General features: G+C 47.4%; 1 protein-coding gene across 4 annotated transcripts; it reads right to left on the reverse strand.

Moving 5' to 3' along the window:
• Nucleotides 1-2,321: 2,321 nt before the first annotated feature.
• Lyar (Ly1 antibody reactive) lies at nucleotides 2,322-16,080 on the reverse strand. Of its 4 annotated transcripts, none has more exons than NM_001437128.1 (10): nucleotides 15,936-16,080; nucleotides 11,505-11,675; nucleotides 10,572-10,686; nucleotides 8,829-8,936; nucleotides 8,660-8,743; nucleotides 5,959-6,382; nucleotides 5,634-5,720; nucleotides 3,813-3,908; nucleotides 3,363-3,448; nucleotides 2,322-2,629 (listed from the first exon to the last, which is right to left on the reverse strand). In NM_001437128.1, the coding sequence occupies exons 2-10, from the start codon at nucleotides 11,624-11,626 to the stop codon at nucleotides 2,495-2,497; spliced, it is 1,257 nt and encodes a 418-aa protein (NP_001424057.1). In that variant the 5' UTR covers nucleotides 11,627-11,675; nucleotides 15,936-16,080; the 3' UTR covers nucleotides 2,322-2,494. The 4 variants fall into 4 exon arrangements, with proteins under 4 accessions (NP_001424057.1, NP_001424058.1, NP_001424056.1 ...); NM_001437129.1 differs by having other exon boundaries at nucleotides 15,794-15,959; NM_001437127.1 differs by lacking the exon at nucleotides 3,813-3,908.
• Nucleotides 16,081-16,113: the final 33 nt, after the last annotated feature.

Here is a 16,113-nt window from a genome sequence, read left to right on the forward strand (position 1 = left end):
GGCATTCATCTGGACAGTTGGGAACTTGCTCTAGTCACTATCCTGAGGGGTGAATTTAAATGGAGAGGGGCAGGCCTCTGGGAAAGCTGTCTCCTCTGAAGTTCCCACCAAGCCTGTTAAGCAAGCAATTGTGAAATTCTCAGCTTTCCCCACATACATGGCTGTCGTCTGCTCATGTCTGACTTCTGCATCCGCCTGAGCCTGAAAATTGTGGTCTGGCCATAGAGGCAAAGGCGGTTTGACCCTCAGCGGTCTCCACTCACATCTTTGAGGCTGCTTCTCCCTAGATTTCACAATGTGCTCAATCCCAAAGAGGGTCCAGCATGAAGCAGCCATACATCTTCATCTCCTGTGGGTTGATGAACCCCATCTACCCCCAAATTCCTCTGAGGTGGCATCATGGAAAATTACAAGTAGGCAGCTGACTGACTCCAGGAATATAAAAATCACGAGGCAGACTGGAGAGACAGCCCAGTAGTTACCAGCACTGGCTGCTCCCAGCACTCAGGAGGCAGAAGTATCTCTGAGTCTGAGGCCAGCCTGGTCTACAGAATGAGTTCCAGAAAAGCCAGGGATAGATAAACCTTTTCTCAAAAACCAACCACCCACCCAACCAACCAACCAACCAACTAAACAAACAAACCAAAAAAAAAAAAAAAATCAAACCAACCAACCAAAAAGAAAAAACAAATCCACTGGCTGCTCCTCCAGAGAACCTAGGTTTAATTTCTATATATTTTGGTAGCTCATAACCAATTCCAGTTCTGGAAGATCCAAAATCCTCGAACCTTCATAGGAACCAGGCACGCATGTGGTAACAGACTTAATGCAAGCGAAACACCCATACACATAAAATAAACATATACCATAAATCATAAGGCATCAAGCTAATACATTGCCAAAATAGGTGTTTGTCAGGTTAGAGACCTCGTTGCCAGACCCTGCAGGTGAGCCTACATGGGCAGCAGGGGGCAACACTGGGCTTGACATTGAACATGGACAGGAGGCTTGAGCCCTTAGTGGAAGGCTGCTCTGGTTTCTAAAGCCCCTGCAAAGTCAGGCGTGTTTAACAGTCCAAGTCAGGCAGGCAACAGCCAAGCTGGGGACAGTTTCTTTGTAAGGACCATGGGATGACGTGTGGTAATGCCAGAGTCCTTCTCCACCAGCTGCAGTGACCAGCAGACATCCACTATGATGTCAACTGTCAGAATGACAGCAGCAACCTGGCTTCCTTCTCCCTGTTCCATCTCCTCTGGGCCCTGTGGTAGGTGTTTCACTTGTTGGGTTCCCTGGCAGATAGCATAGTTAAATTTGTCACATCAAACACAGTGAAATGGGCAGTTGATAGGATGAGACCACACATCACCAAACACTGTAGTACCTGGACATTTTTTGAGACTCCCCTAGGGCTGCTTTGCCTAAGTCCATCACATGTGGACAACGGGGTCCATTTCTGCTCCTGGGGCCCTGAGAGAGAGTTGTCTCAGGATGACCTTAGCAGTCACGGGGTTTTTTGTCCCTCAGTAGGTGTGTAGTCTGGAGCAGTCTCCACTTTACCCTTTGCTTTGCAGAAAGTCTAAGGATTCTCCCAGCTCAAGAGTGCCTTCAAAACCAATGAAAGTAGCCACCAAAGGGGCTGTAAGTCTAGCATGAGGTAAGAACTTAGTACATTCATTCCAACCCCAAAGTGATCTTTCTGTCTAAACTGCCCAGCTGAGGGAGGTGAGGTCCAGGAGTTACTGCTAAGGGACCAAGCCAGTACACAGAACCACCCCACTCATCCCCACACAGTAGCATGTCCCTAACCACAAGGCCAGCAGCTAAGTGGAGGACACTTGTTTTGGTCTCCATCTTACTTTTACCCCAAGATGAGTGAATGATGACACTGGCCAAGGGATAATTCTTGCTAAAGGTAAGGGATTTGTGGGCAAAATGTCAGCTGTCAGTAGGAGGTGGCACAGGGTGTCAGTCGGGGTGACGTGCAGATCAGATTCCTTGTGCTTCCAGCCACCCTTCCCGACGTCAGCCTGACACCTGGCTGCATCTGCTAACCTGTCACAGTGATGCCTCCTCTACAGACTGTCACCCCTGCCTAAACTGGGATCACTGCAGGTAAAATCCCCGTCACCACCACTCAGTCTGCACCGAAGCTTCTGGCAAAGTGTCTGGCTGGAGGCAAACAGGTGGATGTGCCTAAGCCAACACCCTCACCTCATCAAACGGGGAAATTCACTTTCATTTGTCATTACAATACAGTCTAAAGCTTCCTTCGGTGTTTTCGGCGTTTTCTTAACGTACAAGAATTTGTTACACTAGATGCAGACATTTGACAAGGATATATTTTATTTTTTCATAAAAGTTTTAACAAAAATATATTTTTTCCTTAACTTAAAAAGTTTCAGGAAGCAATCTTCCGGCTGTTAGAATTCATTACACATTTTACAAAGAGAGGAAAGTAGCCAATAGGATGGTAGAGTGTGACGCAACAGAGCCCTCACTTCAGAAGCTTAACTTTGTCCTTCAGCACCTTAAAGGTGGGGTTCCTGCTGATCTTCTTGTTGAAGATGGCCAGGAGCTCCTCCTCCGATGTGTGATGGTCACTCATCACCGCATGGTACTGAGCTATAACCTTTACAACAAGAACAGACGTCAGGTGGGGAGCACATGTACCTGTCAGGGGATGAAGTGCACGGAAAAGGCCCAGATGCGGACCAACATTACAGAATAAAAGACATCCGGATGTTGGCCACACAGTGAGCTGCTCATGAAGATAAGCAGCTGCCTCAGCGTACACAACTGCAGGTCACGCAGAGCTACAGCATCAGCACCAAAAAGGGAAGGGCTCACAAGATGGCTCAGCTGTGAAGGGCCTTGCAAACTGAACACTCAAGTTCATTCCCTAGGGCCCCGAGGGCCCACAAAATAAAAGGAAAGAACAGACTCATCAAGCTGTTCTCTGACCTCCACGTGTACACGTGTGTACAGAAATGTATACACACGCACGCACGCACGCACGCACGCACGCACGCACGCACACAGAGTAAATAAATGCAATAAACCCTTTCTGGAAAAAGCATCAGTAGCCATTTACGTCAGCAAAGGAGAACCAAGTGCCTGGAAAGAGTACCCTCCGACCATTTCCAGTACAGCCAAGTGTAGGGAACAGTCTTTCGTCAGGTCCAGGGTAGGAAAGCCACCCTGGCTTGGCAGCAGGATGGGCTGGTTCCAGCTGCACACCCCTAAGGGGCCATGTGAGCAGCTCTGGGAATGTCTGTCTCTCTCAGTGTGGCAGGTTAAACAACACATACATATAAATCACCCCTCCTCAGCTGCTCCATGCCTGATTTGGCTGCAGGATATACCTTTTTCTTTAACTTCTTGACTGATATCTCGTTGTCTGGAGCCTGTTTCAGAACAGCTTTAATGGTCCCCTTCCAGTTGAATTTACCTACAGTAAGAAGAAAGATGGATGCATAAGGCCAAGTTTCATTTGTCTTGTCATCCCAAAGGCAAAGAAAACTGTCTGCCTAGTGTTCTGCTTCCTAGGAAATGACACAACTTTCCCATGAACAAGATCCTAAGTCCTTCACTAGCTCAGTAACTCACTAGCCCAATAATGGGAGCTTCCACGCACCAAAGTCTATGTTCAAGAGGAGAGAAGGCTTTCATAAGCATCACAGTTGGGACAGCCTCAGGGAAGAAGGTGCAACAGACATACTGACTGGGCATGCAGAGATCGTGGGGCATAGAAGGTGCACCTGAGCAGCTAAGCCTGTCCCTGGTTTTCCTGCAAGGCCCAACTCTAAACTCACCAGGCTCCCCAAACCCAGGACAATGTGGGAAGGTGGTGAGAGACAGATGGGCAGTGCCACAGGACTTTCCATGGGACAGGCTCTTCATTTCATAGTCTAGATTTAGAGCAGAGAAAGCCAGTGACCTGGAAGGCCAACAGGTACACACTTGCATTCAGCAAAGGAGCTAAGAAAGGGGATGTCTAGCCAGTCACCAACACTGACAGCACAACCATTACCTCCAGGCTAGTGCCACAGCCTGTGTTAACCATGGACCATTGCTGGCTAAGGTCGAATGCCTTCCAAAGGCTGCGGCAGGGACTGTGGGTAATGAGTAAGAAGCTGTCCTGCTGTGGTGACAGCAGTCCACAAGGAGACTTGCCTTGTCACTCAGCCTGGCAGTGACAAGGAGCAGGGAACTTGGACTTCCTTCACATTTGCCTGGCAGCAGGAATACCTACTACCTTAAGGTCTGGAGGGAAAATCAGGTAAGCAGGAAGTAGGCTGTGAGCACAGGCCTGTAGTCCCAACTACCCGGATGCTAGGTAGGAGGATCAAGGCTAGTCTGGGGTATAAAATAAGGTCAAGGCTAGCCCAGACAACCTTAGTGATGTTTCTGTTCCAAGATAATAAAAAAGGTTATGGATGAAGCTCAGTAACAGACTGTTTGTTTAGCACGGGCGAGACCCAGGTCAAGCCTTAGTGGGAGCAAGTGGCCGGGTGCGGTGGTGCACATCTTTAATCCTAGAACTAAGGAGGCAGAGTGCAAAGTCAGTCTGGTCTACAGAGCCCGGGGCAGCCAGGGATACAGAGAAACCCCTGTCTTGAAAACAAAACAAAAATGTATGTATAACACACAAATATGATACATAAACAAGTCTTAAATCACAATAGTGAGAAGGAAAAAAAAAAAAAACCCAGATCCAACCAGAAAAGGGACAAAAGGCCAAGAAAAGAAACAACAATCCTTTGAACTACAAAGTTGGAGAGAGGCTTCAAGAGATCTGACTGAACCTGGACAGTCACTGAGCCTTCATCTATGGCTGTAACTCCCATCTTGGCTCCCTACTGTCGCTTGACAACAAACAGAACTCGCAGTATCACGATGCAGGGACTCTGTGTGAGAGGCGGTATTTAAGAGAAGGTCTTGGATTCTGACAGCATATACACGGAAGGTTACAGATTGGGAGGTGGCTATGGAGCTTCCTGTAAGGAGATCCTAGGAACAGACCCAGAGACAGAGGAGGGGACATTGACAACTGCCTGGACCTCAGGACATGTCTACAGGATAAGAATCGGACAAGTCAGATGGGAAAGGGAAGAAGCTTGGAAAACCTCACTGAATTCACTGCCAATTCCAAGGGCAATATACTGCTATGGTCTGGATCTGGGTGCCCCTCAAGGCTGAGACCCAGCTCGGTGGCAGAGAAGTACAGAAGAACCTCGTAAAGACAGCACTAGCAGATGTCATCTTTAAGAGGATGTGGGACCTGAGCCTCTTCTCTTTCCCTTCCTGGCCTTTTGAGTAATAGGACTCTACCACAGACCCCAAATCAACAGGGCCTAGTGACCGTGAGCCAAAACTGATTTTATAGTTTGATCATCTCAGATATTTGTCACAGTAGCGAAATGCTAGCCAGCATCTATGTATTTTTAATCAAGATCCCCCCCCCTTCCTAAGAGAGGATTGAGGCACCAACATACAGGCCTGGAATATTGGATTAACTTCAATATTCTTAGCTGGGCCTCTGATGGGCATGACCCTGCAAGGAAGTGCCTGACCCACCTCTGGCAAGGAGCATCCCTTCCCTACCCACTCGGAGCAAACACAGGCAGTGGTACCTTTTGATGGAGCCTCATGGTCCTCAGGCTCTCCCTCTTCAGGCTGCCCTGGCAACTTCATCTTTTTTTTCTTGTTATCAGACTCAACTGTCACAGAAGCAAAGAGGGTTAGATGCTAGCACTCATAAAGTCTAACTTGGCATCAGCAGCAGCTCCTCCTGCACCTCACTCTGCAGATTCTGGTACCATGCTTCCTAACTGAAGGCTGAGAGGTGAGGCCGGCTGGGTCCCCAGAGCTTCTGCTCTTCTTACTTGGTCCATAAGGGAGGCCTAACACTCCCCCCGACAGCCCCGCTGCAAACCCAATGCACAGGCCGACACACACCTTCTGAGTGCTTTTGCCGCTTCCGTTTTCCTGCTGCTGTCTTGGTCGGCCCCTCATCAGCATCCTCCGCGGGGCCCCCATTTCTGTCTGCTCCCTCTTCAGAAGCCTGTGCATCCCGGGCTCTCTTCTTCTCTGGGGCGCCGTTGGCCTCCGCGGCATCCTCCCCACCAGCCTCATGTCCGGCCTCCTGGCCCTTTTTGCGCTTCTTTGGCTTCTGGCCCTTCAGATTTTCCTGGTGGTTTTCTAACTTCAGCTCTTTCTTCTCTTTCTTCCTGCTCTTCTGTCGTTCTTCCTTCCTTTCTCTTTTATTCTTCTTTGCCTCTGTTTGCTCCTCTGTGGTGCCATTTGTTTTTGTGGATGGAACCTTAGTGGGGACCTCTGTATTTGGCTTTGCCATGTGGCTGGGTGGCTGCTGATCTTGCTCCTTATGAAGTAAAACAGGAATCATCTAAGGACCCAGTCTGGCCAGGTCTACTGTTCACACCATACTGTTTATAATACCCAGCAGACAAAATTTAGCAATACAAATACAAATTGAACAAAAAATACCCCTTCCCTCTCTCAGATCCCATTCTGGAACGTGTTTCATGGTACAAAAGGGTGAAATGAAGCCACTCTGTGACTTGGCTCACTGTCACTCTTTATCTGGATAAGGAAGAGCAGTCAGGTATGGGCTAAGTCAGGGAGCTGTGTGTCTGCAGAGTTGGGCTAGAAGGAACTTGGGGGCTACTGCTCCAGCTATAGGACAGCATGTGTGACTACTGTGTGTGGATGAGTCACCTGCCAGGACACAGCATGTGCAACCTCCATGCACAGCTGACACATGGCTAACAAATGAGACACAAAGAGAACAAGGTAGGGGCTGAGATCTCAGCACCCCCTAAAGTCATGTCCTCAATGTCCTAACTTCATCCGACCAGGGCCCACTTGCAAAACCCTCTACACCTCCCAACAGTGCCAGAGCTAATGATGAGCCTTCAACACATGGGTCTTTGGAGATGTTCAGTGCCCCAACAGTAGTGCACGAGCACTGAGTGCCAGAGCCTTCAACTCCCCTTCTACTAAGCTCACACCCAGTCTCCAACTGGTGTCCAGGCAGCTCATGGCTGCAGGAGGAAGGCACACAGCAACTCCATTCCCTGCTCCTGAGTGATGCTTGATAAACCATTCCCCAGAGGAACACCACACCCCTTTCCTCTCTGCCCACCGCCTCTGCTCTTCTTAGACCTGCTGTGTGTAGCCCCTCATCCGCTGTTGTCTCTTTCCACCACTCAGCTGCACCAGGGCAGCATGTACCCTGATGATGGCTGCATCCATGGCCCCTGCTAACTCTGACACGGAGAGAAGCTGGACATCAGAAGAAAGAACCCTGACCTTGCCACATTTGCACTTACAGGAGGATTTGCCCACCCAAGGCTAAACTGAGCCCAAGGCCCATGTGCTCTGTAGATGGTCCCTGGGCAGAGGCACAGGGCCTGCTGCTATCCACTCTTTATTTATGCCTTACTCACTGCAGCTAGGTTTTAGCTGTCAGAGCATGGCAGAAGCCGACTGATTATTTTCCTATTTTTTTAATGAGTTCATAAATTCAAAAGAACTAGAAGAAAAAAAATCAAAACCCTGCAGTTGAACTAAGCAATTTCAAATCTTTGACTATTTTTGTGAAAATACAAATAGCCTTTTAAAATTATATATAATTTCAATAGTTATTTATATATGTGTGTATATATGTATATATACACACATATATAAATATACATGTCAATTAAATGATAAACAAATGACCTAGAAGCCAAAGGTCTATACCAGGTGTGTCTTTTTAGTCACTTTCCACCTTATTTTTTGTCACATAACCTCGAGCTTTTTATTTAGGCTCTCCCAGCTGGCTAACAAGTCCTTGGGATCCACCCCCTCTGCTCCTCATTGCTGGGTTACAGACAAGCACCACCACGCCAAGCTTGTATGAGAACACTGGGAACCCAAACTCAGGCCCCTCATGCTCAGACGGCAAGGCTACTCAGAGTATCTTCCTTCCTTCTCAAATGGCTGAACCAAGTTCCCAAACAGGATATAAGTGAACAGCTGTAAACTAACACCAAGTCCCGCTCCTGTAGTCTTCTCTGGCTCTCTAACTGCTTTCACCACAGAAGATTAATAGTTCAAATGTTCTTAGAAGCAGACTCAGACTGACTAACCACAACACTCCAATATGCAGGGAGTCTGGGGTCAACACTAGGCTGAAAGACCACTCAGATATGATGCCTTCAGTCTGTTTAAATTCCTTTCATGACGTCAAGCCACTGCTGATACTTAAGGTCTGCAATAAGTAAGGAATAAATAAGTGTATAGTAGCCTGGATGTTTTAGATTGGGAAGCTGAGGCTCAGAGGCTAAATAATGTGACCATGATCAAGCACACACAAAGCACCACAGGGGCCAGAAACAGGTCAGACAGACATCGAGTCCTGGACCATCCCCTGTACTTAGCCTGACTGCTGTGCCGGTCATTTCACAAACAGGTCCCACTGTCAAGCACGTGGGGTGAATGGCTGTCTCTGCACACCGGGCGCTCCCAGCTCATTCCTGCCCATCAAGGAGAGAGCACAGAGCCTCTCTGAAAATGTCATGACCTCACACATGCACCCCGTTTCGGTATTCCCAGTCGTCTGCCATAGTGCAATGGCAACGTGGGGTGGACTCACGCTGCTGGCTGCTTCGGAGAAGATGTTCCACACCTGCTCCAGAACAGAGTCGCTGTGCACTTTCAGGCTGTTCCTCATCCAGTTCTGTGGACACAAGAGAAAGAGCCACTGTCCCTCTGCAGGTCACAGATGGTCACACCATGATTTAGAAAGTTATTTAAATACATACCTGAAACTTCGCCTTTTTTCTGGGAACATTGTCAAAAGCACTAATTTGCTGCAAAAGTTCTCGCACCTTGGGGCTGACGTTGGGTTTCTTTATTAACTCATTAATTTTCTATTTAAGACAGAAGAAAACAAACAAATGGCAAAATTATATGAAGCCAAACTCAAGTGGTTGGCATGGCAAAGGGCTCTCACGCTTTAAACTAAGATTCTGTGTGTACATCTATGCACAATGACAAACTTTCTCCTATTCAACACAGCACTGGAGTCCAGGCCAAGGAGGTTAAGCAAGAAAAGGCAGCCAAAGCCTCCCTAACAGAAGGAACAAAATCAGTACATGCATGTACAGGCAGTGTTTGAGGGAATATGGTCTTGCATGTAGACAGCACTACATGGGACAGCCAGTTAGAATGAACAACTCATTCAGCAGAGCTGCAGAATGCACAACCTGCGCACACACACACGCACACACGCACACACGCACGCACGCACGCACGCACGCCAAGAAAAATAAAAAAATAAATAAATAAAAAACATTCAGACGGGAGCATTAGGAGAATTCTATCTGTAACCCAATATAAAGAACCATAACCAAAGTGGTGAAGGGACTGTGCACTGAACAGCTCCAAGAATGAAACAGGGCATTAACCTCATGGACTGAGACGATGTTTACATGTCAGCCTGAAAGCCCTGGTGAAGTCCAGCATATGTGTGCTTTAATTCATAGAACCCTGAGGGACTCCAAACGACAAAAACAATCTTGAAAAATAATAGGTTTGGTTTTTTTAAATTTCAAAACTTACTACAAAGCTCTGGAAAAGAACAGAAAATGCAGGGATAAGACAGGATGTCAAGAATAGTCCATGGAAGAATAGACCCACTTTTCAACAAATGATGCCAGGAATAGTGGATCCTCACAGGAAAATCGGATGCTTACCGTACCGTATGTTATAAAAAACACCTCAAAATGAATCAAGGATCTACATTTAAAGATGTAAAACTATTAAAACCTTGGAGAAGGAAGAACCTTATAGTTTGGTAATGGTTTCTTACACACGACAGATAGACAATATTAAGTAAAGGTCAACAAGATGGCTCCGTGGGGAAGGGGGCGGGGTATTTGTGTGGAGGTCAGAGCACCTGCATCCTAGCTGAGCCACCTTGCCAGTATTGCAGACATATTACAGACAGAGGTTTCAGCAGCTTCTCAAGTGGTACTCAACCAGGCAGCTACTGCAAGTCCCTCATGAGGGTCATGCCAGTAGCAGGTACCTTCAGGGAGAGCCACCACCCCAACTTCACACTCGCGCTGTGCCATTCTGTGGGGGAACTACTAATCTATTCTCAGGAGAACGCAGTCTGCACAAAGGTGACATCTGTCCACCCATCTTTCCTTGTTGCAAACCAGAGTTTGCTGCTTTTGTACATAATTTCACTAGAAAAGTTCTTCAGTTTGTGGAAATGTTCCTTTTGTTCAGCTGTGACAGACTGGCATGGCTTAAGCTGTAAGAGCTCTACCACTGGTGTAACCTGTACACACTCTGAACCCTTGAATATTTTGAGAGCGATCTGTGAGAGCATGAGCCAGATATAAATGCACAATTTTATCTTTCTCAAGGTGTTCCGACACTTCTGCTGCACCCTAAGATGTGTGCCTCTGGGACTTGTCTGCACAGGTGACGCACTTATCGCTGAACCCCCAGAAGGAAGTGGGTGTGGGACGAGCAATGGGATGGGAGAGCCTCACCTGAATCCATGCCTGCTGTTTCACATCACCTTTGTGTGTTTTGGCTTCATAGCCTTTGCCTCCGTATTTCTGATCTTCACTGATGCATTTCACATGGTTTTTGTAGTCGTCACCCCTGCAGAGGGACCCAAGCCTGGTCACTAGGCTGACAGCATGCTAACAGCTCTCAAAGACTTTCCATTTGACCAACTGCACAAGCCACCTAATTCTTAACCATTTCCCCCCTACTTAAGCTCACCCTCCCCTATCCTGAGCGCTTACTTCCTCACACTGGATAACAGTGGAAGTACATGCTCAATGGCCACATTTTCTCTAAAAACATTGTTTTATTAAGGGTGCTAGGAATGAACCTAGGGCCCCATGCTCACCAGGCAAGAGCTCTGCCACCGAACCGTACGCCCTTCAACTATACGCCCCTCAAAAGTGTGTGTGCTCAGTGCCACAGAGCACACATGGAGGTCAATCTGGGGAGTCGGCTCTCGTCCACCCCGAGTCCTGGGGGTGGAACTTAGGTAGTCAAGCTAGTAGGGCAAGTGCTTTAAAACCCACCTTGCCACTTTGCAAGCCCCAAATTGTCTAACCAACAGGATATGGTCCCTTTGGTCTTCTCTTGAACAAGTTCTTAAAATTAAAGGCACTTCCTGAAGTTTTGTCAACAGACCATGAGGTTTTTCAATGACAGACACAGAATAGTTTGAATGGGTTAAATATGTTACGAGCTAGTCAGGGAATGAGTCAAAGCTTATGGCCTAGGCATGTAATAATAAATTATTAGTCTCAGTCACAAATCTGGGAGCCAGGGCTGGGAAAGGAAAAGAAGACTTAAATTATTTTATCAGTTTCCTTCTTAGTGTCTGCTTTCACTCTGCTCCAGTATTCCCCCCAAGCTTTGTGGGGTCTATACCTGGATCTTTAGTAATTATCAGAACTTACCAGAAATCTTTCCCACAGTCAATGCAAGAAAGACATTCACAGTTTCTGCAAATAGACACGTGCTTTTCCACCTGTATTTTCTTCACGGATTCACCACATGCATTGCATGTAAAAAATACCATTTTTGGTTAAATGATTAAATATTTTCTGATACAGGTTTGAACTCTTGCCCTAGAAAACAAGATAAAGATGATTATAATACGCTGAAACTCCTCCCAATAAGTGAATTCCACAATAAGAGAGCAAGCTCAAAGCTTATCAGTAATTTCTGAGAAGTAGCATACTATACCAACGGCAGAAAACCCAGCAGAGTTCTCAGCACAAGACAGCAATGTGCTCTGGTGCTAACCAACGAAGCCCTCACAACAAGCTTACTCGGGAAGGACATGGCTCAACATTTCTATGAGGCCACAGAGGCACAGAGATAAAGAACCTGCCCAGGAGAGTGTAGAAGAGGATTTAAACCTCGAAGACTGGCAACACCAATAAAGCTTTCCCCAGTGCCCCCAAGCACTCCTCCTCCTGCTAAAATGTATGAAATCAATCCAAGCGGTAGCCAGTCCCACCGTGCAGGTGTGCTCTACAGATTGTCACTGAGCACAGCAACAAACCAAGGGACAAGCAGCAGAGCTTAGCAAGAAAAAGCTAAAGAACAGTTTCAATTGAGAATAAACATGATTCCTACAAGCACAATGGAGTCGCAGGTATTAAAATGAACACATCCCCTTGGCCTCAGTGGACAAGGACCAACAAACATGTTTCATTAGGGCTTTACCTATCACAGGAGCTGCCAAACCCAGGTGTGCCAGCCTCCCCAAGCGTGCGTGCATACACACACACACACACACGCACATGCACACACCCTGTTGCATGCATGCTACTATACTCTGCTAACAGATGCCTAAAGTGTTACAAATACCATGGTAACTTTCCATGCTTACATAGCCTTTTAGTCATCAGACTCTAAGAGGCAGTCATGTTCTTATAAAATAGGGTTCATTCAACCCAAATACTAACAGCTGCTTAGCCCACAACCCTTTTTCTCAGAATGGAATGAAGGTTAAGAGTTAAGTAAGCACATAGGACTTGCTTCTCTACTTCATGTAGGAACTCAGCACTAACGGGCTGTGCTTAGTTTCCAGTGAATTCAAGCATAAATCATCATTCCCCCTCTGACACACGACAGTGAGGCCATAACAAACCAAAGCAAGATCGGGGTGGTTTTCTTCCATTGAGTCCTCGATGGAAATGTCCACCCTTGTGTACATTTAAGGCACTGTTGGACAGTGGTTCACCTTAGATACAAGCCACAGGTCCTCTACATCAATGTCCCGTGCTGCCCTCTGCAGCTTGTGAACAGAGCTGACGAGCAAGGGCAGGATGTGGGCAGTTACCGTTTGGCACCAAAGGCAGACTGGGGTAGACAGGGCCACTCTAGGCTGGACAAACGTTGCTGTCTACCCTGTTTTTTTAAAGACATGGGTCACACTTCAGGGAGCTGGGACCATGCTTAATGTTCACCACAGCCTGGCTTCTGAGACACTGATTGTCATTTTGCACAAGGCAGATGGAGGTAAATAAATGTCGGGCAGCAAGGTCAGCAGTTCTGCTGCACAGCGAGAACAAGAGCCTACTGCCACCAGTCTGGACATCCTGACACATCGATGTAAGAACAAGAGGAAAGACAACTAATTGGATACCAAGAAATGGCCTACTGTGGTAGCATAGGCAACAGCTGTTATGACTAGCTAAAGGGTCCACTGAAAAACCAGGAAGCGCTTCTGCAATAAGGACAATGGAGAAAACACCCTGCTAACTTAGAGATAGTTTGGAGCTTTTCAACCTCTGTTACTGAGGACTGCTGTTTCTGGTCAAGCTCGAGAGGAGAGGGTGGGCTTGGATAAACCTTGGGATCCACGGGTGTGTCGCTGGGAAAGATCAGAATTAAAGTCCAAGAAGGACACTGGAAACAAGATACAGCAAGTGACAGAAGTGATATGGCAAAAAAATAAATAAATAAATAAATAAAAAATAAAATTAAAAAAATGCTGGCAGCATCTATGAAAAACAGGTCCCCATGGTCATGGCACAGTGTGAACAGCAACTCAGGAGAAGGTTGGAATCAAGACTGGAGCCATGCTCAACTGGTTTTCTACCTATTTATTGGGTATGAGAAGGGAATCAGTGTGCCCACCTGCTGGCTAATGAGATAAGATTTGTAAGGAGATTATTCAGATGAAGGGAGGGAGGGAGCCCAGAGTCACCTTAGCAGCATATCCACCTGGAGAAAACACCTTCCATTCGTGAGAAGTACGCAGTGCAGACTACAAAGAACAGAAAGCCAGCTCAACTGACCACCCAGCAGGGTCCAAGTCTTAGTCCAGGCTTAGGAGAATCAGAAGTGTGAAGGCCACATGCTATGAAACAGAATCCTGGGCTAAGCGAAGACAGCAACATCCTGTTAGCTTCACATTACTGTGATAAACACTAAAACCAAGAGCAATCTGGGGAGGCCAGAGGTCAAAATCAGGAGTCGCCCCGCCCACCTTCTTCTCTTTTCTAAAGATTTATTTTATTATGTTTATAAGCACCTTGCCTCTAGGTATGTGCCCAGTACTCATACAGGTCAGAAAGCAGCGTCAGATCTTGTGATGACTATTCCTGGTTATCAACTTGACTATATCTGGAATGAATTACAATCCAGAAATGGAGGGCACACCTATGATGCAGATCTTGAAGCTGAAAGATACAGGTTTCTAACCTGGATCTTAACATGGATATATTGAGGCATAGTGGCCACGGAAAGCTCAGGCCCAGGCAAGGTAGTACACGCCTTTAAACCCAGGAGACCGAGGCAAGCAGAACTTGAGTTCAAGTCCAGACTGGGACAGAGCAAGTTCCAAATCCAGGTGTGATGGTTCACACCTTTCATCTGGGCCACACCAGCTGGAGGCTCACATAAGAACATTGGAAGAAGGAAGGCTCACTCTTTTCCGCCTGCTTGTACTTACTTGCCAGCACATATGTTGAAACCTACTTCTTCAGGATTCCGGCTTACAGAAGAACAGCTGAAACACATAGCTGTGTGGGACTGAGAAACTACTAGACTCTTGGACTTCCCATTCACAGTTAGTTGTGCACTGTTGGGTTAGATGGACTATAAACTGTAAGTCATTACAATAAGTTCCCTTAATATATAGATGTTCCATAAGTTCTGTGACTCTAGAGAACCCTAATACAGATCTCTTAGATTTTGGGTGCTGGGAATTGAACTCAGGTCTCCTGGAAGAGCAGCAAATACTTTAATCACCAAGCCATGTCTGCAGTCCCCTACCTTGTCTCTCTCTCACTGGGAGTTGGGAGGCTTGCTGATTAGACCAGGCGAGCTGACTAGTGAGCCACAGGGATCCGTCGCCACACCTTGCTCTTTAACCTGGGTTCTGAGCATGAAAATTCAGGTCCTCATGCTTGTCTGTCAAGCACTTTACAGACTGGACTATCCCTTTTTCAACTCATGCACACATGATGACTACATTTGCCCCCCAAACAGCATATCTTAAAGGCCAGACTGGTAAATGCTCCCTTTAAACTTCAAGTCCTCCCCATCTCTGAAATAGGGAGTCCACCCACTATACCTAGACACAAGCCCCTTCCAGAATTAGTAGAAATCACAGGTGCACTGAAAGAGGAAAGCCACGCACATATCTCCACCCTCTTAGGACCCGGGGTAAGACCATGAGTGGGACATATGTTTCTACTGAAGCTCAAATAATCCAAGCCATTCCCCTGCCTTGAGGAAGGCAGTTCAAGTCTCCTCACCACAGCCTCACCTGAATAACTTGCAGCTGTTAGGTACTATGAAGACATTAGACGCTTGCCACCATTTGAGCAAGCCCCATATCCCTAGGCCTCAATGGCCAGAAGCTAGGCTCACAGGCTCACAGACCCCTATCATCTCTCTTACTTCTTTCTCCTGGGAGGTAGGTGCTGCAGGAAAATACATTTGCCGAGCAACTACTTCCCGTCAAGGTCTTTACCCTTGTAGAATTCACACACACCCCAAGTTAGGTCCTCTAGTATCCCTTTTGGACAGGAGTGGAGGTACCACTGGGCTAAATAGCTTGTATCTAGATCACTATTTGGGGATTCGCAGGCACTTAGTTAGGTCTTTGGTCCTCTAAGCTCAAGGAGCCCTCAGACCCTTTCTCCGGACCTAGTTCTCGAGATTCAGAGAAAAGCCCTCTCCCCATCAGCCAGCAAGTCTAAAGCCCTGTGAGGTGAGGACTAACCATGCCATCGGGCCGGACTAAAAACCGGGATGCAACGTCTCCAGCTCAGAACTCCAGATTTTGCCCGCGAGCGAGTCCTCAAGGAAGGCGGCCATGCCGCCATCGCCCTCCCTCCAGGCCCCGGGCTCCAAGCAACTCTCACCTCTCAGCCGACCCCGCCAACGGTCCCAACCGGCCGCCAGGAGCACGTGGAGCTGCAGCCGCCCAGCGAAGCACCGCCACCGGCTCGCCCAGCTTCCCCGCGCAGAACTCAATCCCGGCTAGCACGAGTCAATGCGCATGCGCATAGAGGCCAAGCCTCAAACGGAAGTGACGGCGCC

This window comes from Rattus norvegicus, chromosome 14, assembly GCF_021556685.1.
Source record: "Rattus norvegicus strain SHRSP/BbbUtx chromosome 14, alternate assembly SHRSP_T2T, whole genome shotgun sequence".
In the NCBI taxonomy this organism is placed as follows: domain Eukaryota; kingdom Metazoa; phylum Chordata; class Mammalia; order Rodentia; family Muridae; genus Rattus; species Rattus norvegicus.